Source organism: Colossoma macropomum, unplaced genomic scaffold (genome assembly GCF_904425465.1).
Source record: "Colossoma macropomum unplaced genomic scaffold, Colossoma_macropomum, whole genome shotgun sequence".
NCBI lineage: Eukaryota > Metazoa > Chordata > Actinopteri > Characiformes > Serrasalmidae > Colossoma > Colossoma macropomum.
In genome coordinates, this window is record NW_023494807.1 from 26891812 (window position 1) to 26915344 (window position 23533).

At 38.8% G+C, this 23533-nt stretch overlaps 2 protein-coding genes across 2 annotated transcripts; one reads left to right on the forward strand and one right to left on the reverse strand.

Annotated features, from left to right (window-relative positions):
* Positions 1-369: 369 nt before the first annotated feature.
* On the forward strand, positions 370-14101 carry yme1l1b (YME1-like 1b). The gene is made up of 18 exons (XM_036556281.1): positions 370-551; positions 2144-2269; positions 3279-3459; positions 5090-5188; positions 5348-5457; positions 5867-6017; positions 6152-6235; positions 8457-8630; positions 8854-9006; positions 10077-10209; positions 10306-10368; positions 10506-10618; positions 10780-10935; positions 11539-11690; positions 11998-12124; positions 12345-12418; positions 13712-13798; positions 13921-14101. Exons 1-18 carry the CDS (start codon positions 519-521, stop codon positions 14062-14064), a joined length of 2160 nt encoding a protein of 719 aa, XP_036412174.1. The 5' UTR covers positions 370-518; the 3' UTR covers positions 14065-14101.
* A 3136-nt stretch (positions 14102-17237) lies between these two features.
* Positions 17238-22804, reverse strand: LOC118797252 (patched domain-containing protein 3). Its single transcript, XM_036556536.1, is given in 6 exon segments — positions 17238-18533; positions 18535-18749; positions 19771-19916; positions 20010-20131; positions 22093-22405; positions 22407-22804. Coding segments are annotated over 6 exon segments (2490 nt in total).
* Positions 22805-23533: the final 729 nt, after the last annotated feature.

Consider the following 23533-nt stretch of genomic DNA (forward strand, 5'->3'; position numbering starts at 1 on the left):
AACTATAAATAGATGGCGTGTCTTCAGTGATCTGCTCTGTAAAAATTATTTTGATAAAATAATACAAAGAGCGTCTAAGATTTTTGGCCTTCAGCAGTAAATAGTAAGCATATAGCAATATGTGTGATCACAAAACACACGTTCTGTTAATTTGTGGGGAGCTTTTACAAAAAAAATAGAAAAAAAATAAAAATTTACATTTATTTCATGCAGTTACTGAATAATTTGCCTTACGATTAGCTCATGTAGATTCAGATGGAAAAAACAAAATATACCCTGGAGAGTAAGTTAAGGACCGAATTATTCAGAACTTCGGTGGAATTCCCCTTTAAACGGAAAGGCTCCGCTAGGTGGCGCTGCTATGGGAGCTGTAGCGGCAGTTTGTCCCTGCCGCTGCTGATGGAGAAGCAGTGCTAGTTAGCAGGTTTGGATTAGCGGCGCTGAGGACATTTCATTTAAGCTAATACAGATAAAATACTTATATGTCCCGGGCGGAGTTTATCTTCCTTTAATCGGAAATGTTTTCTCTTTCGTCCACCGTACAACCCCAGGTAACGTCATCGCCAGACTGGATCAGTTTAGACATGCTAACCTTAGCCAACCAGCTGTTTTCGTAACTTGTTTATAATTGAGCAGGCTAATGCTAATGCTAACGCTAATGCTAATGTAGCTTATCTGTACTTAAGCAGAGTAAATGGTTTATAAAACGAGTTTATAATCTGTAATTAACCAACCAGTCACATTAGTTAGCTGTCTGATAACCTCGTTTCTGAGAGGTTTTGTAACTAACTAACTGTTAACGTTATAAACCACAAGTTACGTTGCCGCTGTGTAGCTGCTTAACTCTTAAGCCCTTTAAGTCATTTCCATATTTACATAATTTCATGCTTTCAGTCAGTCAGCGGTACCTTATATTATAGACATTTTGGCCTTTCTCATTATTACTATGGGGTATTTAGCTAGTGTAGGGAACTAGAGCTGGGCGAAATGCCAATGTTTATCATTATCGTGATAAAATCATCACAATATGTCCCAGTAAGCTTAAATCAGCAATGCTTAAAAGTCACCGACTGCATGTTTGATTACAAAGAGAGCATAATTCCTCCTGTCTAATTGGATTTACTGCAGCTCAGTGTGTGAAATGTTGAATACAAATAACTGGATTTGTAGTTTTTGATGGTATTTTTAAAACGTAGGTTTACTTTGCCCGTTCTAACTGACCAGATGTTAGAAAAATAAACGTTTTCTATTATAAAACACTTTTTGAAGTGACCTAACATTTTGCCATATTGCTCATCTCTATGCGGTACAAAATAATTCATATGTACACTTAGGGTTGTGAAACTGGTGCTGGAATATCAGTCCGAACATTCAAGTTCATGGGGCTCACATACCTCACAAGTGTATATTAAAAAAAAAAAGTGTGAAAATGTATCTTTTCATTAACGACACCTGCTCTAACATGCCTAGGAAGTCTTTCACTGTTGCCCTGAAGCTAACATTTATTTGCATGCATCAGTTTTGAAGGCAGCGTTATGTAACTAGGGAGTTGACAGCTAACCTGTGTATTTGCAGTGAATGTTCTACAGTTTAAGAACACGTCATGAATCTGAAATAGACTTTCTCTTAGGACTTTTTCTCAAGAACACATTTAAGAAAAACTTAGGAAGATATTGGTGAACGAGGCCCAGTCTTTTTAAAGGTTCTTTAGGGAACCAAATGTGGTTCTTCTATGGCATAGCTCCAGATTGGCACTCTTATTTTTTGAGAGAGTAGTGGTGGGTGGTTAGTTAATGTTAAAGGGAAATTCTACCCTTTTTTTCAAAATTTCTTAGTAATTCAATCACTGAGCTGTAAAGTCATTCAGAGCGGTCTGACACTAAATGGTTCATCGCTGAGAAACCATTTTTGTTGTGCTTTATTTTGTCTTGTGACGTCCTGCATGTGTCTCTCGAACGTTAATGAATTAATGCATTAGAGGCATTCAACTCTTCAGACGTCTGGTTCCTATCACCACTGCTTTTTAGTAGCATTTGCTGCTGCTAGTTCATCGCAAACCACACTAAACATCACATATTGGCACCATTAATTTTTGTACTCTTTTCTTAGCTCTAAAAATGATTAGTGTCCCATCTGTTTACAGGTAACAGTTCCACTGAGTCACCTCATCAATGCCCTGCACTCTTTGAAGGGTTCGGTGGGCTGCAGCAGCTCAGTGAAGCCTCAGCACAGAGAAAATGCTCAAGAACAAGACCCACACATCACAGAGGTAACGAACATTGTGCTGTACCTGTCATTGGCAGAATGCTGAATGTTCTCTCCCTCATTCAGACTGATGTATTTGGCCAGTCAGTTATTTTCCTGAACTTTCAAAAAGGATGACTGTTAGTTGGTGTTTGATGCAGATTGTTTGTTCCGTGTGCTCTGGCCTTGCCTGTGTTGTTGCATGTTTTTCATCATACCTGTATTGTTCGGCTGACAGCTGGTTACTAAGCAACAGCAATAGTTTGAACATGCCCTTAGAAGAAGACCGAAGACATATTTCTGAAAGTTTTCCGAAAATACTGAAACTGAAATAAATTAAATATACACAAAATATACACAAAAAATAGAGACAGGAGGGACCTACGTAAGGACAAAAAAAATCCTCTCTGCTATGTACAATATATTTATATTAAACAAGGGATAATCTATGAAGAATATATACATTTTAAAGTGACTTAAGGGACTCAGTGTTATTGTTATTTAAAGTGACTTAGTGTTATTGTCCATGACAGTAATCTGATTATAATAATAATAATACTGACAAAGCGACTGAGTGAAATGGTAGTTGGGGAAGGACCCACAGCTTCACAGCTTGTTCAGAAGCCTGACAGCCTGTGAGTAGAAACTGTTCATTAACTGGGTTGTTCTAGCCTGAATGCTGTGAAATCTCCTGTCTGATGGCAGAATGCTCAACAGTGTTCAGGGCATCTTTGCTTTACATTTTTCTTTATTTTGCAGAACTGTTGTGAAAAAGCAGTAGAGCATTCAAGGTTGTGAGATACGCAGGTGCTTTAGAGCTTTAAAAAGAAATAGAAGAACTTTAAAATCAATCCTTAATTAAACAGGTAGCCAATGCAGTTTATGCTAAATGGGGGTGGTGTTTTGCGCTCACGCTCAGTTAGTTTTAGAGAACTTCCATGTTTCATAGAGAGTTACCAAGTTTCATAAATACATCACAACATGGAGAGAAACTGCATTATAATTTCTGATCCCTCTACTTTTGCTTCATGCAGCCCTCATGGAACCTCAGGGACCTTGGATTGACAGATCTGGGCGTAGGTCAACTGGATGAGCTTGTGGACAGACTGTTGCCGTATGTGACGCAGAAGGTGTTGTCACCACCCTCTAGAGCAGAATCAAACCACTGGAAGGCCTCCTACCTTTCCACTGACTCCTTCTTTCACAACAAATATGGTGAGGAGACATACACAGAGACACTGAATGTAATGTTGCCTGGGTTTGACTTGTGTATTGTAGATATTGACATGAATTCAACGATTTTGACAGTTCAAGATTATATTTAACACTGTGGACACAAACGACAAACCCAATTCCAAAAAAAGCTGGAACAGATGCAAAAGCAAATAAAATCAGAAAGCATGATTTATAAATCTGCTTTAACCTGTTTTTAAAGCGGCAGTATTTTTTTGTTAAAACTGAAAGAAGTAGCATTACTGAGTCAGTAGAAAAATAACAGGCTAAAATACGTTGTGTGTGTGTAAAGCCTAAAATAATAATTTAAATGTCAGAGCCGTCGGGGCGGGAGTTTTTTGGACTACATCATACGTCTTTACGTATTAACGCCAAACACGTAGGTTAAAAATAGACAGTCCGGCTCAATGTTTAGGTCTCAAATGCAAAATCAGCATTATACTGATGAAGATTTGATGACAGTAGTAGACAATTTACTCTCCAAGTTTTGACTATGTTCTCTTTGTGAGTGCGTTGAAAGAATTCAATCATCAGATTTATCTGCTCAGGGAAGGGGTCCAAAGCACATCAGAAAGTAGTGTTCTGCATACACAGATCAGGCATAACATTATGTCCTTGTTTCTACGCTCACTGTCCATTTTATCAGACACTCCTACCTTGTCAGTCCACCTTGTAGCTGTAAAGTCAGAGACGATAGCTCATCTGCTGCTGCACAGTTTGTGTTGGTCATCCTCTAGTCCCTCATCAGTGGTCACAGGACGCTGTTGGCTGGATATTTTTGGTTGGTGGACTCTTCTCAGGCCAGCAGTGACACTGAGGTTTTTAAAAACTCCAGCAGCACTGCTGTGTCTGATCCGCTCATTCCAGCACAACACATGCTAACACACCACCACCATGTCAGTGTTACTGCAGTGCTCAGAATGATCCACCACCCAAATAGTACCTGCTCCGTGAGGGTCCATGGGGGTCCTGACCACTGAAGAACAGTATGCAGAGAAACAGATGGACTACAGTCTGTAACTGTAAAACTACAAAGTGCACCTATATAGTAAGTGGAGCTGATAAAATGGACAATGAGCATAGAAACAAGGAGGTGGTCATAATGTTATGCCTGATTGGTGTATAGAGCGCAATTACACATTTCCACCAAAGAGTCTCAAAATCCCCACATAGTGCAGCTTTAAATGAAGGCAGTACAAAGACAGATCTTTTTTATGTTTTGCCTTGTCAGCACATTCCAAAAAGGTTGAGAGAGGGGCAGTTTAAGACTAAAACATTGTTAAATGAGAAAACATGCTTGGGCATAAAGGGAGCATCCAGAAAAGGCCATAAAAACTCCATCAGCAAATAGTCCAACTTCTTAAAAACAATGTTTTTTAAAGGATTTTAGGTATTTCACCCTCTATAGTGCAAAAATATTATCAGACTGCTAAAAGAATCTGGAAAAATCTCTGCATAACTGAATACTTGTGACCTTCGATCCCTCAGACGGCACTGCATTAAATACCAGCTTGCTTCTGTGATGAAGTGCTTTCTGCCTGATCAGATGTGACCTAATAACTAACTTATGAAGCTGTGACTGATTGAAAGTTTTCCTTTCTGTGCTCTCCAGGTTTCTCGGTTGCTAAGATGGGTGGTATTTCACCTGTTTTTTGCAGAAAGAGCCCTTCCCCTCTGCAGGCAGTGTGTACAGATTTAAAGTTCTGGCCAGGTAAAACTTACCTTAACAAGGTTTTTTTCACTCACTTTTAAAGAAACAACAAAACCATCAGTGCATTAACATTAAGTTTTAAGAATTGCTGTGTGAGAGTATGAGTGTCAGTTTTTTCAGTAGAGTGATAGAGAAGTTTTCTATAATTTCTGTTTGCAGTATGGGTCCAAAATCGAGGATTTAAAACCTTGAAGTCCAAAACAAGGCGCCTTCAGGGTGGTTTTGACCGCTCAGTGGACACTGATGCATTCACCCCATCTTTTATGAAGGTATGGTTGGACTGTAATCATGTGTTACTTGTAGTTCAGCCAGTGTTAAAGCTGATGTCTTTAACCAATACCATTTACCATCAGTTATCTGTGGTATATGGTGGTTTGGTACTTGAAGTACGTTTTTATCAGTTGGAATACAGTACAGTGTGAAAGTCAGAGACCACCTTTCATTTGTTTAATTTGCAGTCAATGCAGCCATTTAAATATTTTTTTCAGGAGATATTTCTGAGGAGATATAAGATAATCCACTTGTATAAAGAAGGGGAAAGAAAAAGTAAAATAAGTGGGGAAAAAATCATTTTCCTTTCCCTTCCACCCTTCTTGTAGTGCTTTTAGTAGTAGTGTACTTTTTTTTTATCATACCACTTGCCTTTAATCTTTGTAATATCTGTTTTTGCCTTGACAGGGATTTCTTACACGGGACAAAGGGCAAGATGTGGAGACCTTAGACAAGCTTTTGAAAGTCAAAAACATTCCTGACGGCCATCACGATGCTTTCAAGACTGGTTTTGCCGAGGGCTTCTTGAAAGCTCAGGCTCTTAGTCAGAGAACACAAGGTAAAGTGTGAAATCAATTTGAGAATCTTCAAGCATCTTACAATTTGCAAGGTGATTTCGCTATAATTAGTATTATTAGCCGTGAAAACTGTGCTGTTGCAGGTTCTATAGTTTAAATGTCTGTTGTTCTGTAGAATCGTTGAGGAGGACACGGCTGATCTTGTTGGTCCTGTTGCTGGTGGGATTGTATGGATTGTCCAAAACACCATTTCTATCGGGTAAAGGCTTCTGTTTTGGTTCTTACTTCTTCAGTGTGTCTTTGCTTCCTCTTTTCCAGTGCTGTGCTTTATATATTTTTATGAGGTAAATGATGTTACTGTTGTAGACAAACAGAAATACTTTGGCTTTAAAGTAACTTTATTTTTAAAGTAGAAGGACTAAAGAACCTTATTTAAGATGGAGTTTAGTATACGTCTGGTTGTTTCCTGTTTGGCATCCATGGGTGTTTTTCCACTACACATTCAAAACCAGAATTGACCCAAACAGGAACCTTAGGGTTCTAGTTCTAGGTCTTTTCCACCTGCTTTAGAGACAGCCGGAACCATCATAGTAACTGCGTTTAGTGATTAAATTGTCTTTTTGGACGTTTTATTCCACTCTAAAGTGTTTGATTCGGCTAAGTAGATATCTTGCTTGCTTAGTTGTAGTTAGCTTAACTTATTGGCAGAGGTGACATTTCTGATATTTGTCTCAGTCAAATGAAGCTATTTTCATGTTGACACATCAACATACCATTTTAGTTTGTCATTCTGGTGAGCTTATTTATGATGTAATAGTGCTTGGTAAGAGGGATGTGCACAGGCACTCGAGTACTTAACTGTTCGAGGTGCTAGTATTCAAATATTGTAATCATTAGCCACGTTTACATGCAGCGTAATAGTCCATTAACAATCTGACTAATAGCTCAATCAGAATAAAATACGTCCATGTATCCACCTCAATCGGAATAGTCTAGTCCGATTGAGGCCATTCGGAATACAATTTCTATCCGATTGAACGAGGTGGGTGATCCTGTAAATAACCAGTTAAATAGAAGAATAATAACCATGTAAACGCCTGTATCTGATTACATCTGTCGGAAAGTTTAAGTACGTGCTGCATGTGCGTCACGTCACAACGAAAGTTTATAACGTTCAACATGGAACAGAAACTGGTCTGCAGAGGAGACGAAGTTTAAGCTTTGAGCTCTTAAAGACGGCGACGGGACGGGCGTCCAGCTTATGTGTCTCAGAACACAACGTCTTCCTCTCGGCGTTGTTTAATAATAATGGTAACGTCTACACTAAGTGGTTCTCTATACATGCATGTAATTTTGGATCGGATTACTTGTAGTGAGCATGTAAACAGAGATTTTCATCAGATTGTTGAGTAGAGTGAATATAAACACCTCAGTCTTAATCTGTAATAGGAATGTATTCAATCAGATTGGCAAAAATCTTTGCATGTAAACACAGCCACTGTTTGGGTGTTGGTTCTGTTCCAGCGCATAAAGACAAAAACTATGCAGACTAACAGTTCAATTAAAAGCCGCTTGTATGTTTGATCAAGATTATGAAATGTTACGATTTTGTTCGTGTTTGTGAGTAAGTATGTATATTACACTGGGCCACTCCGAAATATGAGTGCGTATCAAGGACATGTTGTTAAGGATGTGATTGAGAAGGCTAATGTAACGCTCTGTAAAGGCTCTGTCGCTAACTAGGCAACTACTCTAGCCGATTTTAGCTAGGTCCAGAAACAAAGGAAACTTTGGTAGCTAGCAAAGATTCTTTCTCTGGATAGACAAAGCACTTTTTGTAAGTCGCTCTGGATAAGAGCGTCTGCTAAATGATGTAAATGTAAGTGTAAATGTAAATATATTTGTCGGACAAACTAGCATGTTGATCCAGACTTTTAACACCAGAGCGATCACCTAAGAGCGGGCCTCTGTCTCCAGTTCCATGTTAATTTCAGCTAAAGTCCCTTTTTTTGTCCATTTTAAATATTCTCTTCTTCCCTGCGATTAACTGGATATTCGTTCATTTACTCTTACAAATTAGTCAGAACGCACATCCCTAGGGACTTTATTCTCACCTGGATAAGTAAAGAATTCACTACATTATTGTTGGCTTCAGCTGCTGCAAGTGTTAACAAAGACAAAGGAAAACACCCTCATGTACCATTAGGTCCTGGTAGTGTCACTCTTGAGCAGGTAGCAAAAACCATAAAACTAGAATCTTCAGTACTGAAATAATGATCAATGGAAAAAGCACAGTTCCAGTTTTCTGGTGTCAGAGGTTCTTTGTGCAGTGGAAAAATGCCCCATGTCACAGTTTGATGCTAATCCCTGTGAGCAGCAAGCTCTGTGAGATTTTATGTTTGTGTGTGTGTGAGAGAGAGAGAGAGCATGTGTGCAGTGTGCCTTTGGTGTGTGAACTGTAATCTAACCGTTCCGGACAGTGCGATTCCGAACCACATCAGGCCTGGATTCGGCGGTGGACCCTGTCCAAATGAAAAATGTCACTTTCGAGCATGTCAAAGGTGTGGAGGAGGCCAAGAACGAGCTGCAGGAAGTAGTGGCATTCCTCAGGAACCCACAGAAGTTCACTGTCCTGGGAGGCAAGCTGCCCAAAGGTAAGCTTGCTTACATTATTGTAGAAGACTATTGTAAACATAAAGGCATTAGGATTAGCAGCATAACTACCAGCAGTGCAGGAGGGGCAATTGCCAAATGCCCTGACATCTTTACTGAGGTTCACACATAACAGCACCACCCTGAGACATTTCAGTGTTTCAACTGGGGAGGAATTTTCCAGCATTTTGTACATACTTGTTAAAGACGTATGTTTCTTTTCAGGAATCTTGCTGGTGGGACCTCCAGGAACAGGGAAAACTCTGCTGGCTCGGGCTGTGGCAGGGGAGGCCGATGTGCCTTTCTACTATGCCTCCGGATCAGAGTTTGATGAGATGTTTGTTGGGGTTGGTGCTAGCCGGATCAGGAACCTTTTTCGTAAGTACCTTGGATCTCCTTATACCTTTTGTGAGTGTGTGTCCAACTCTTTAGACCACCAGCAAAGTCTAAGAGTGCTTGCCGGTGAATATACTTAGGTATCAAAAACAAAAGTTATATTAGATAGAAGACTAAAAAATTCACACAGTTGTGTATATATACATGCTATTAAGCTCACCGGACAAAAAAATTAGTCACCTTTGACTAAAATGTACCTAATAGCGTGTAATACCTCCATGAGCATGAATAACAGCTGCGATTTGATTTGGCATAGACGGTTCTGATGAGAATTTCCTGTAGACTGGGATTTTTGCCCCTGCTGGTCAACCTGTATGACCGTATGCTTCCATCCACCATCAAATTCAGCTACTTCCTTCAGACTGTGGCCTTTGGCACGCCCGAATGCAGTTACTCCTTTTTACCAATTCACATTCACTGCACTGTACCACCTCTTCTCAATCTATGAGTCCCGTTGCACGCCCAACAAGTACTTATAGTCCTCATGCAACACCATCTGCAGAAGCCTAAAGTTTCTTGCCACCTTAAACATGCAAGATGACTCTTTTGTCCAGGGAGATTGTATGCCAGGTATATATGTAAACCTGCTATATAATAATTATGTGCATCAAAACAATATTATACCAAATCTATAATAACTCAGTGCTACTTTTGATACTTAAGTATATTTACAAGCAAGTACTTTTTTTATACTTACACTTTTTCTCAAGTACAGAGGTATTGGCTACCAGTTTTCTCAAAATACAGTCCTTTCTAGTATCTCTGATTTCTGAAAAAAACAGACCAGACTATAAAATACAAGCCCCCATATTTCTCTATAAAGGTCACCTCAGTAGCTTGAATAGTTGCTCTGAATAATTTACGCTTGCCTTATTTCCCCTATTGACTTGACTATATTAGCTATGAATTAAGATAAGATAATCCTTTATTAGTCCCACAATGGGGAAATTCTCAACAACAGGGAAATGTAGCTAATACGTATCTATACTATGCTGTAATACTCATGACCCGCTCATATCATACCTTATTTTAATCTTCACTTCTTCCCCCAGGTGAGGCTAAAGCAAATGCCCCCTGTGTGATCTTCATTGATGAACTGGACAGCGTGGGGGGAAAGAGGATTGAGTCACCGATGCACCCTTATTCTAGGCAGACCATTAACCAACTTCTGGCTGAGATGGACGGGTGAGATTTTAACTCTTACCACTCACACTGGATCTGTTTCTTCAGTAATTCTGTATCATTGACCTGAATTTAATCAATTGTGCTTTGCATCTGCAGGTTTAAACCAAATGAAGGTGTCATCATTATTGGTGCTACAAACTTCCCTGAAGCTTTGGATAAGTATGTATCTCAAGTACACCTTAAGGGGTCTCTTGGAGTTGTGTAATAAATCCACATAATTTATGGTAATTGCTGGCACAGAGCCTTTTATTAGATAATTTGAGTCAGTCTGATGTTCATATCCCGATCCTCTCCAGTGCTCTCATCCGCCCGGGGCGGTTTGATATGCAAGTCACTGTACCCAAACCGGACGTGAAGGGACGTACAGAGATCCTCAAATGGTACCTCAAAAAAATCAAAGTAGATCCAGGTACGTCATTTAATACAGTGAACTTCTCACGATAATATTAGAATTACTTAATTCTTTTGATCACAGCCTGTAATATGATGCCTACTAGTATCTTAAAATATGACTGTGCTGTTAATGTGCCATTTATTTTTAATAATTCACTCTAATCTCACTCTGTGCAGTTGTGGAGGCTGAGATCATTGCCAGAGGAACAGTGGGGTTCTCTGGAGCTGACCTGGAGAACCTGGTAAACCAAGCTGCCCTGAAAGCTGCTGTGGATGGCAAGGACATGGTGACCATGAAGGAGCTGGAGTTTGCCAAGGACAAGATCCTAATGGGTTAGAATGTCTTCTCTAAAGAAAGGAGGATTAAAACAATGATGTACAAGTCTTGGGGGCGTAGTTGTTTTGCAGAGCAGGATTTCGCAGTTAGCTGGATAACATAAACCAAAAATCAGGCCTGTTTTAAAGGAGTAGAGCTAGAGGACATTCCTACTGGTCAGTTTTTGGTTTAAAGGAATGGTTTGGCAAACAATTTAATGTTCCACTTATCCCAGATATGGTCATACTGTGTCCTAAACCACATTTACAAGTCTGGGTGATCTTAATGAAGATCTGGATGCTGTTTGAGCAGATTGAGAGAAGTTTTGTGGATGTATTTACAGAAAATATTTGGGTGACTATTGATCTATAGTGTTTGGGAGCTACATTAGCCTTGTCGCTCTAGCACAAAACCAAATCGTTTAAAAAATTGAAACAACAATGTCTTGGCTAATCAGCTACATCTGGGGTAAGTGGAAAATTGTGTAAATTAGAATTTTTGCCAAAGCATTCCTTCAAGTTATCCAGCTTACTAAGAAATCTTGTTTTGTGAAATGGGCTATTACACCTCACAGTTTAGTTTTTTTACTGTCCTAACACACCTCCCTGTCTTCCGTACAGGCCCGGAGCGCCGAAGTGCCGAGATAGACAAAAAGAACAAAGTGATCACAGCCTACCACGAGTCGGGCCATGCTATCATTGCATATTACACCAAAGACGCCATGCCCATCAACAAGGCAACCATTATGCCAAGAGGACCCACTTTGGGTCATGTGAGTTACTCTCACTGCTATTTTTGTATTACGCTGGCAAACTGATCACACACTAATAAGTCATTGAACAGCAGTCAGGAAAGACTGTTTTTTGTGTTCAATAACATATGGACAAATGTGTATGGTGCATATAAGTACTCATTGCATAGAAGTTCACATATCATTTATATTTATTTTGATTAATTTAATATGTTTAATTTGTATGGAGTCACATCAGTTTTATATCTACTGAAAAACAAAAACATACTCACTACAGTGTGTACTTTGTTGGGGAGCCTGTGTTCTCAGTTGTTATTATTCCTCCCAGGTCTCTATGCTGCCAGAGAATGACCGCTGGAGTGAAACCAGAGCTCAATTGCTGGCACAGATGGACGTCAGCATGGGTGGCCGAGTGGCAGAGGAGCTCATCTTTGGAAATGAGAACATTACCACAGGTTAGTTCACCTTAATGTCAACCTCAGTCTAAATTTTGTTGTAGCAGTAACTAGTGTGAGCCCTGTTATTTATTATTGAAATGCTGGAAAAGTTGCAATAAACAATGTAGTTTTATTATGCAGTGTTTCAGACGTAGTGAAAGTATTAAACTAAAAGGAGTATAGTGGGGATCTGTGATTTTAAGGTAGATGTATGTTAATTTTTGGTTCAACCTGGCAGGTGCATCAAGTGATTTTGACAGCGCTACAAAAATAGCCGAATTGATGGTGACAAGGTTCGGCATGAGTGACAAGGTTTGTGTTAAGCCCTCTTTTAAAAAAAAATAAAGCTCTAACATATTTCTGATGCTGCTTCTAGGCCTGTCGCACTCATGACTGTTAAGCTGCCAATTAATTGCCATATACGTAACTGCGTTTAACAGTAGTTTTACTGTTAATTGTGTTCGAGTATTAAAGTACAAGTCTACAGTGACCAGATGAATTGATTAGCTTTCTTGCATTTTAGCTGATACTTGGTACTTCCCAACTGACAACATCCAATAAACAAACATGCTAATGTTTTGGTAGGGAGCCAATAATACGACAGCATTCAGTTGGTTGTGAGCCAATGGCTGTGCTCGTAATTTGAGGTCCAGAAGTGACTACACTGCTCCCCCTACTGACCAAAATTTGTAGTGTTAAACTTTCGATGACTGGAAAGAGTAAAACGTGAAATAAACAAAATGTATTGGTGTGTTTATTTTTTTATTTTTTTTAAGATGGTAGAATGATGTGATTTTGTATGATTTATTTTTTGGGTGGTGTCAGTAGTATAAAACAAAAGTACAGTGTAACATCTATAAATGGAGCATGAAATAGTTGCAGGAATTATACTAATGTGCTTGTAAAATAAAATTCCCTTTTGTACTGGATTGCCATGTGAACAATTAGTATTATTGTTTTCTATTTTCATTACTATTATTGGTATTATAGATGATATTTATAATAGCATTTTCAGGTTGGTAAACTATTAACCTCAAATTTACATGCACTCCTACCAGACATGAGTTAGATCTTACAGAAACGGCAGAGATCAAAATTTAAACTAACCTGTCGGTGACAGTTGACTGTATACAACTTTAAGGGCCACTATTTTTTTTGACAGATAAATTCCACTCAGTATTTAAGTTTTCCAAATCCCTCTCTTTCAGAATGTTCGTTTCAACATGATGTGTCCACATTTGGATTAGTGAATTTTTTTTTTTTTGATTCTAAGCTATTTTTCTAGCTTTTGTCCTGTTGGACCAAAAGTATAAGTGGATAAGTTACAACATAGCTGAAATGATGTACTTTTGAAAATGGTGAGGCAAAATGTATATAATATATTAACAAATTCAATAATTCTAAAAACACAAATGATGGACGTGTCCTAAGACTGCTTTTGAGCACTGTAATAACTGGGACATGCCAGCTGTTTCACCTGCAAAGTATAAACACATCTGTGATCAGCAATAAGGAAAACTTTCTGAAGGTCTTGTCTATACTACAGATTTTACCATTATGTGATGTATTCATTCCTTTTTTGTGTGTTTCTTTAATGTTGTCTAGTTGGGTGTCATGACTTACACTGATATCGCCAAGCAGAGCCCAGAAACACAGGCAGCCATTGAACAGGAAGTCAGGACGCTTTTGAGAGTAAGCAGTTCAGAATTTTGACTACATATGTTCCGCATTTTTTTATTTGTTTTTTTTGTGAATTTACCTTGGTGGTGTAAATTGTCACAGCTGGGAAAATAAACCGCTGTTTTTCCTCTCAGGATTCATACGAGCGGGCTAAAACGCTCCTGAAGTCTCGTGCGAAAGAGCACAAAAACTTGGCAGAGGCTTTGCTGAGATACGAGACGCTGGACGCCAAAGAGATCCAGATGGTCTTGGAGGGGAAGACGTTAGAAAGCAGATGAGAGACTTGCATAGTATGAAAACTCACAAATGTACATATGCAGTAGACGATCTTGGTAAGCTTTACCCCCAGAAAGTATCTACACAAACCTCATCATATATTTTCTGAGCCAGCACTCAAGAGATTTATGCTGTCCTTATAGCTGAATGAGAAGCACTATACATTTTTTTGACTATTCCCTGTCATATTTCCTCTTCATATAACACATTTTGGCTGTTTCTGAACAGCTCTTATTTCTTTGCTACATTGATATTGTCTGCAACCACTTGTGGCCACGAATAGAGGAAGTGTGTATGCAGAGAAAAGAAATCCTGTCATTATGCGCAAATCTGAACTCCAGTTTAGCCACAGCTGTGAGTTTTGTTGAGTAGGTCTCACTGTGGCCTTGAGAAAATTGGGAATGTACAGTATGTCACTGCGGGACTAAAGAATGTCTCAAGGCACTTTGGTAAGTGGAATACTTACAGTTTTGTATGTTAAGGACGTACTGTTTTAGTTTATCTGCTTGTGAATAGTCCTGTTTCAGAGGTCTTTGAGTCACTTTGTAATTCTTCGATCTGGACACTAATCTGTCATGTGTTTCTTCTTCAGAATTCCACTGTCTTTTCATTGGCAGGTTTACCAAAGATAAGTTTAATTACCTGCAAACTAAAAAATACAGTACTGTGTAAAAAAGCTCTCCCTTAGTTTGTAGTCAAAATGGCCATTAAGTACACGTTATTAATTTTTTCAGGAGATATTTCTGAAGAGATAAGATATATATAATAATCTACTTGCATAAATTAGAGTCAAAGGAAAATAAGTTTAAAAAAAAAAACTTGAATTTAAAAAATTATTAAAAGCTACAGAGAAAATGTACCCCCTAGCAACTGTGCAAGACTGGGTAGACCACCAAAACTGCCCCCATTTGAGGAGGTTAGATATAAGATAATCCACTTGCATAAAGTCAAAGGACAATAAATGAAAACACATGAGTTTACAAAGCTCATTAAGAGCTACAGAGAAACTGGGACTCCTAACAACCACCTGGAAGACCTGGTAGACACCAAAACTGCCCCCATCAGATAAACAGCACTTAAAGCTTTCATCTTTGAGAGAGAGGAGAAAATCAAGCTGCTTCAGATCTGAAAACATCCACAGGTGTTTCTGTCCATCCTTCCACTGTGAGAAGGCGACTCAGCGCTGTGGGTCTGAAAGGATGTGTAGCTGTAAAGAGGCCCTCACTGAGAAAAGGAGACGGACACATCAAACAAAGAAGCTGAACAATGGACTGACCACCCCAGTGTCCAGACCTCAACATTACTGAATGTGTTTGGGATTATTTGGATCATGAGAAGCAGAAAATACAACAAACTTATAAGACTGAACTTTGGAGGTGTGGGAAAATATCCCTGCAGGTTTCTTTCAAGAACTGAAAGCAAGTCTCCTCAGATTTTTTTTTTTTTTATGAAATATGTTCTCAGCTTTTGCCTGACATGATAAGTAAATAACTTGCACATAATGGCCATTTTGACTGGAAATTAAATAAATGAAGGGCAGTCTCTGACGTGAGCTTAGTACTGTACCTAATTCTAAAGAAAAGCAGAATGCATAGCAGTGCTTTTGGCATATATAAATACATATGCTGTATTATATAGTGATTGGGAACATATACTTGCACAATCCTAAAACCTTATATGAGGTGTGGTTGAAGTCAGGTCATCTATCCTTTGCTGTGTTAGTCAAATCCACTTTATTCTTGAAGTTTGGTTTGATATCTTATACTGTTATTTATGTGGATCCACCTTTTGAGTTGACTCTGCCTGTCTTGTATGTCTTCCTTAAGTTAAGTTTAGACGTGTATATATGAACAATATTGCGTGGGAACATTTTATCTTTGTATATAGATGTATAGAGGAATGTAAACCTGAGGTTTGATTGAGTTTTAAGTTGAATTGCGCTTGAAGTTTGTGCAAAGTTAGTGAGGAATGGGTTGCTGTAATAAATAAAAGTATATGAAAAGCTATTCTTTGAATTTGTTTATTGATGGCACTGAATAGATTAAACAGACAGACACGTTCCTGACCATAAATGCATTTGCATAATGGATTTATGGATTTATTTTCTGGAAAGGAGAGAAACGCAAATAAAGACCTCACACAGTCTGGCATTTATCATGAGGCCATTTCACAGTCTGAATCTGCCGAATCTATTCTGAAGCTATTTTTAGTTCATATCCACTCCGATATTCTCAGTTACACATACTTTTCATCTGCTGGCATGTAATACACTAGAGCTTTTTTAACTGTGGATCTTGAATTAATCTTCCTTTCTTCAAATAAGGCTTTTAAAATAATAATTAAAATGATATGTGCAATAATTTTATTCAGTGCATTGCTTTTTTTTTCATAGTTTTCATAATGGCATAAATTCATTTTACACGATCAATTTTGACAACCAGATAATGTCAGCTGGTGCAACCACACAAACAAAAATATATTAAAACATTTTAACGTCATTTACAACCACTGACAACCTATAACGTGTACAGACTAGTCTTTGTACTTGGACTTCCATATCAGACCTTTTGTCCTTCAACTTAAATTTATACTTGTGGGGTTATTTTTGTTTGTTTTTGTCACAAATAAATAAACATTATTATAATAGTTATAACTTTTTATGTGTTTTCCTGTGGTTGCACCACTGACTTATAACAACCAGCAAAATCACAATTCAATTGTTTTTTTTTTTATTACTATTAAACTTTAATAAACAGCTATTCTGTTTACTTTGGCATTGCACCATGGGGGTCACTTGGGGTCTTCTTTATGATGTAACACTGCGCATTTTTTTCTTAAAAGGATGTCAGAATAAAAGGTCTTGCACTGCCTGATATTTCAGAAGAAAAAGTATTTATGAGTTTGGCGAGTCGTACTTCTGACATGTTTAGACTTCACTTTCAGTTTGAAATGCGTTTTATTCTGATGCACTGAAAATGCTTTCACATAAAAGAGGTGTTGTAGAAAAATGTCATGTATTTGTTGGATCTTTTAATAGGAAAATAATAAACACAAGAAATGCATGTCATCTCATTGACCCCTTTACAAAAACAATACAACAAAAGATATAACTTTGACAGTCATTCTAATAACTTGATGGGTAAAACTAATCAGTTAAATAAACAGAACGATTGTATCACTTGCTGCATTGTGAAAAAGTTAAAAACACTGGGATAAAAGCAATGCCGTGAAGCAGCCCCAACAAAATAACCAGAGACATGATGGTGAAAAAGGTTCTGAAGATGTAGCTTACAGATGCAGAGAGCACTACCACCCCTAGAATTGTGGACAAAGCTCCTTGCAGTATGGGATAGCCCAGATGTGACAGCGCATCCACAACTTTCTCATTCACACTGGGCTTAGTGCTGGACACAAACGTGTAGGAGATATGTGCAGAGAAGTCCACAGAGAAGCCAATGCTAATGACTAGGTTGATCATCGAGATGGAATCCAAGTTGATGCCCAGCAGTGCCATGAAGCCTGCAATTCCCACAATGACCGACGCAATGGCAAAAGCGACCCACAAAGCACAGACTGGGTTTGGGATGAGTATGAATGAGATGACCAACATGACCACAGTAGCTACGCAAACAGTCTGAATGGTATTGTTCGCAATCACAGCATACTGATCATAGTATATAAATGCTGGATGGTAGACCACTAAAGATATCTGGCAGTCATCTGCGGTTTTTCTCAATGATTCCAGCATTATCTTCTCTGATGAAACATTGGAGGTCTGAAGAAATAAGCGTGAGGCATCTATGGTATCATTGGTAATACTAACATCCAACCTGAGCATTGGATGTTGTCCTAGAAAAGGTTCCAAATGTTTCTTAAATTCAACGTCTGAGCTAATGTTGATGCTGTTTTCCTTTGCATAATGTTCAAAAGAATGAAGCCAAGAGGGAGATAGGTTGCTCACAAATGGAAGTTCTTGAAATTTTACAATGCAAAACTCAAGCTGAGTTCGTTCCGCTTTCTCCCAATATGGAAACGTACTATTCACGGCCAACATTACATTTGGACCGTAATGACCAAAGTATTCCTTTTCATCCTCATAGTATTTGACAATGTAAGACTGATCAACCGCCAGGTTCTTGAGGTCAATGCCTTCTTTAATAGTAGTGCACCCATAGATACTGATGGAAACATATACCAAGTAAAGAATAATCACCACTGCTTTAGCCCACAGTGTGGTTAAAAATGGTCCATAGTGCTTCCTGAAGAACTTTTGCATCAGATGTTCCTCCTCAGTTCCAGATTCACGGTTGTAAGCGCCTCCAACACAACATGCGATATACCTTGTGGAAGCTCCTGGAGGACAGTCTTCAGGAACCTTCATGCATGTCAGCCAGTGGCGGTTGCCTTCTTCTCTTTTGCCGTTCAGAGCCAAACATGCACCAAAGAAGGTGATGTTGTAGAGGTAGCAGAAACAATATGGCGGTGCCAGCATACAGGCAGAAAGACTGTACGGAACGGAAAGGGTTGCTGTAACTGAGGTAGAAGGCCAGCACGTCGGTCAGGGTGGTGATTGTGATGGAAATGGCTGCTTCTCTGTAAGTGGCAGCCATGCGGTCTTCTACACTGTCGTGGACGTTGGTCTGCTGCCAGCAGGAGATCATGATGAACATATCGTCAATGCCAATCCCTGAAAGACACGTACTGTAGTTTATCTTCCAGCATGAACTGTCAATGACCTCAGCAGCAACTAATTACAAAGTATAATGAATTTTGCCTAAAGCACCAGTGTAGTCAGTCCGGCAAGGTGCTTGGTTCTCTAGATTTTGATGCTACACTTTCAGAAATAAAGGTACTGAACTGTCGCTGGGATGGTACCCATAGGGGTACATCTTCAGTACGCACTTAAAAAAGATGGTTCTCCGAGGGTTCTTTAGTAAAGAAAGTGGTTCTACATGGAACCATGAATACTTAAAGAACCCTCTGCATCATGAAAGCATTTTTCAGATTGATGGAGAGTGTGTTTTATATGGTTCTATACAGAACGTTTTTGAAAAGGATTCTATGTAGCACCAAAAAGTGTTCTTATATTGTTAGGTTTGACATCGTAACAATGGAAGAACCCTTTTCCAAAAGGTTCTATATAGAAGACGAGGTAGACACCAAAACTGCCCCCATCAGATAAACAGCACTTAAAGCTTTCATCTTTGAGAGAGAGGAGAAAATCAAGCTCCACTCTTCCTTCTGAACTTTGGAGGTGAGGAAAATGTCCCTGCAGTTTTCTCTGAGAAAATGAAAGTGAGTCTCCTGGAAAGAACAGAAGCTGTAATGAAGGTAAAGAGTGACACACTAAACATTGAAAAATGTGATATTATATTTAGTTGTTGAGGCTCCTGTGTAAAATGTCTTCTCCTTTTCTCCTGAAAATGAATAAGTTATGCTTAATGGCCATTTAACCTGGAAATCAAATAAATGAAGGGTGGTCTTTTGCACAGCACTTTATGTTGCATAGCTAAAAACAGTAGCAGCAGCCATCTTGAAGCCTGACCTTTGTTCATAATTTTATCCATGTTTATAGATAGTATATGAATAATACCGTATGTTAAGCCACATAAGCAAGTCTACTTTTGATTACTGAACAACTTGATATAGCAATTTGCCTAATGTGATTTTTTGTGACCTAATTCTTTAAAGGAAAGCCTGTGGCTTACCGAGTATCAGGAATGGAGATGATGCCACAGTTATGACAAATGGAACATTTAGAATTAAGAGGAACCCAAAGCTGGAAAGCACAGCTAGACCAGTTGAAATCACTCCAAGGCTGGCCACCCACACTTTATTCCTCACATTGTCAAGCCTGCAGAGAGACAAAATCAAGCATGGTCAATACATAGTGAATCTGTAATCAAAACATTTTTTAAAGTAACTCATATATAAATGTCATACAAACCTTATACATGACAGAACTGAGAACAGAATAGCAATAAAGTAGGTTATGGCAAAAAGCAGAGTGACGGACTTAGTGCTTTTCTCAAACTCCTGTTGCCTTGACAAGGAAGTGAAGTAGGATACCTGAAAGAAACAGCAGAATTATGAAGTTCTTAAAAACATCAGTATCATACAAGAGATTATTTCAGTGTACACTCTCAGAAATAAAGGTGTGAAACTGTCACTGGGGCAGCACCCCTAAGGGTACATCTCAGTACCTTTAGTCAGGGAACATAACTGTACAATAATCCATTGAAATGATATTTTCTAAGCTGTACCTACTCCACACACCCCGTCTCGTCTCCAGGCTTTTTATTTTATTGTTCTGTTTTAAATCATTAGGTTAGGAAAATGTACAAATATGTACTTTTCACCTGGAAAAACTTATTTAAGGTGCATAATGGACCTTAAAACTACTGTTGTACCTTTGAGGGAACATTTACATTCTTTGTACGTTGATGAACAAAAGATATACCAGCACAGAACCTTTATTTCTAACAGTGTACATACATGCATATTTGAAATATTCTCGTGTAGAATTCAGGATTTGAGAGTTGAAGCCAGAGCTTTGAACTTGAATCCGCATAAATATGTCCACAAATTGCATCCGTACAACACTAGATTTTGTGTTTTACTTTGGACAAAGCAAAAAATGGAGTAAAAATGTACAGTTTGTGACAGAAAGTAGGCACAGGAGAATAAGGTACACTTTAGCTGAGTTCATTTAGATAGTTTAGTTAGCGTTAGCTCTACAGATTGCTTTGCTACACTCTTAAAAAAGATGGTTCTTTAAAGGTTCTTTAGCAAAGAAAATGGTTTTATATAGAACCATGAACACTCAAAGAACCCTGTGCACGATTAAAGGGTTCTTAACGTTGTGAAAGAGTTCTTCAGATTGATGGAGAATGTGCTGTAGATGGGTTTTTATAGAGCCTTTTTTGAAAACATCTATTACTTGCACAGAACACTACTGTTTACATCTGTTACTTGCAACGTGCACTTTATGGACCGCTGCTCTACATACTTGCACATACGCACATGTAACTTTAATTTTCTTCCAACTTTGTGCATAGAACTGTACTTTTTTACTTTTTGGTTTTTAGTGTATTTATACTTATTCAGTGTATTTAATATATTCTTATACTTTATTTATTTTTTCTAAGACTATATTGGTGAATGGAGGAACAGCAAAGTAAGAATTTCATTGTACAGTGTAACTGCCTGTTTCTGCTGTGCATATGACAATAAAACTCTTGAATCTTGAATCTATATAGCACCAAAAGTGTTCCACTCTTGCTTCAAGCCAAAGAACCCTTTTTTGGGACTATATAGACTTAGAGAGAACCACCTACAGCACAGAACCATCTATAGAACCATCTACAGCACATTCTCTATCAATCTGTAGAAACTTTCATGACATTAAGAACCCTTTAATCGTGCACAGGGTTCTTTGAGTGTTCATGGTTTAATACAGAACCTTTTTTTACTAAAAAACCCTCGAAGAACCATCTGTTTTTAAGTGTGTAAGGTTAAATAAGACATATACAGTACTGTTCAAAAGTCATAGGCCACCTTTCATTTATTTAATTTCCCATCAAAAAGATTCAGATTTTCTCCTCTCTCTCAAGGGTGAAAGCGCTCAGTGCTGTTTATCTGATGGGGACAGTTTTGGTGGTCTACCAGGTGGTCTTGCAGAGTTGTCTCATTTTCTTTGTAGCTTTTAATCGTTTTTTAAACTCGAACTTTGGAAACTCCTGTTCACTTATTTTCCTCTGACTTTGTCCTTCCTTATGCATGTGGATTGTCTTTTGTCTAATCTCCTCAGAAATATCTCCTGAAAAATGAATAACTTGCATTTAGTGACCATTTGACTGCAAATGAAATAAATGAAGGGTGGTCTCTGACTTCTGCACAGTATATATGGTAAGTGGGCAATGAGTGCAGATACAAAGTAAGTGAACCTAATGAAGTGGCCAGTGAGTGTATTATCACTTGAAAATACCCAGAAAAGCATGAATCCAAATATTGGGATCAATAAGACGTACCTGCGTGACGGACGTTGTAACGTTGGTCAACAAATGAACAAATTCATTCAACCAAGCATCTTCCAGTGTATCATTGACTTCTTGGAGATAGTAAAACAGTCTCACTGCCCTGGCACTCTGGACCACTGCATTGCTGTCTTTGTCCACCTGGCCAAGGAGATGTTCCAGGGGTACTCGACCCATTCTGTGATGATGAACTGGGAATGTAAGGTTGATCACTCTGATGTTGTTGGCATCGTAATCCAAGATTTCAAGTAAGTTGGGATGGCAGCGCTGATTCACTTTAGCACAAATATCTGAATATGCAAACTCCTTCTTCTCCATGTCTGATGCTTATTCCTTTCACGCTGGCGTCTACGTGCAGGATTTCTTCCAGTGCACCAACGCTGAGCACATCCGTCTCGCTGGTGAAGATTAGAGCTCCGTAAGCTCCATCTGTGGTCAGCCTGAGACTGGAAAACACTTCTTTATTATTGGGGAAAAAGGCTTTGTAGAAGTGCTTCTCCGTCTTCGCGCGTCCATCAATGGGTGTGAACTGCTGCACAATATCGTTGGATTTTCTATCTTCAAGAAAGCAGAAGCCCCATCCAAGAGATGCAGCTAAAGCAAGGGGAACGACGATGAACCACCATGGATGGAGTCCGATAAACTTGCCCACTCTTTCAAAGCAAAACCGGATTGGTTTTTCCACGCAGTCTGTGGTGTACACCATGGTTGCTAGAACTTCATTTGGCTCGTCTAGAGTTTTGGAGAGTTTGTGAAGACCAGCCTCTATGGCACACCAATAGCTAATGGCCCATTTGAATAATTGCTATTGCTGCTTTCCCTATTACGTGCAAGCATCCTGAAAATAAATCCCCCTCTCTGCCACCCAGGCTTCTATCAATCAGCTTGGTGTCCCTTAACCATGGGCCCCAGCCTCATATTGAGGTTCACTTGAGCTGGAAGAGTAAGAACAAAGGTCTTGGTGTCTTTTAACTCTTGGTCAACAATCAGTAATTGTTATCACAGTGTATTTACCCACAGCTATAGCTTTCTCTTAAAAGCTGTAATTTTCTAATGCACTGGTCAGGTACCTCCTGTAGGCCGTTTGAACCTGGGGGCAATCATCCGCTTCAGTAACAGGACAAAAGGCCATTGATAGCGGCCACTGGAAACTTCCCTTTGGGAAACGGCACCGTATGATTAGGAAATAACAGAAGAAAAGGGAAATGGATATACTTGATTTGTCACTCTACTGTTGATTCTACCTGTAAGAAGATGTATTTTAGAATACAGGTGGTATATTAGACAAATTGGCGCTCAAACTACATTCGACTATGATCTTTTTAAGAAATAGCTTCATCCTCTGTTCATTCAGAGTGGTTTAGTGTGAAATGCTACATTTTAGAGAAACTTACTGGTCAAAATTGGTCACAGTGGTGGTGATAGGAACCAGACG

Bases quoted from the DNA above. Each gene is read 5' to 3' on its own strand.
- yme1l1b (XM_036556281.1), top strand. From the start codon at position 519: ATGTTTTCTCTTTCGTCCACCGTACAACCCCAG. The intron at 5,458-5,866 runs GTATGGTTGGAC...TTGCCTTGACAG, and splicing joins TCACCCCATCTTTTATGAAG to GGATTTCTTACACGGGACAA. The intron at 11,691-11,997 runs GTGAGTTACTCT...TATTCCTCCCAG, and splicing joins GAGGACCCACTTTGGGTCAT to GTCTCTATGCTGCCAGAGAA.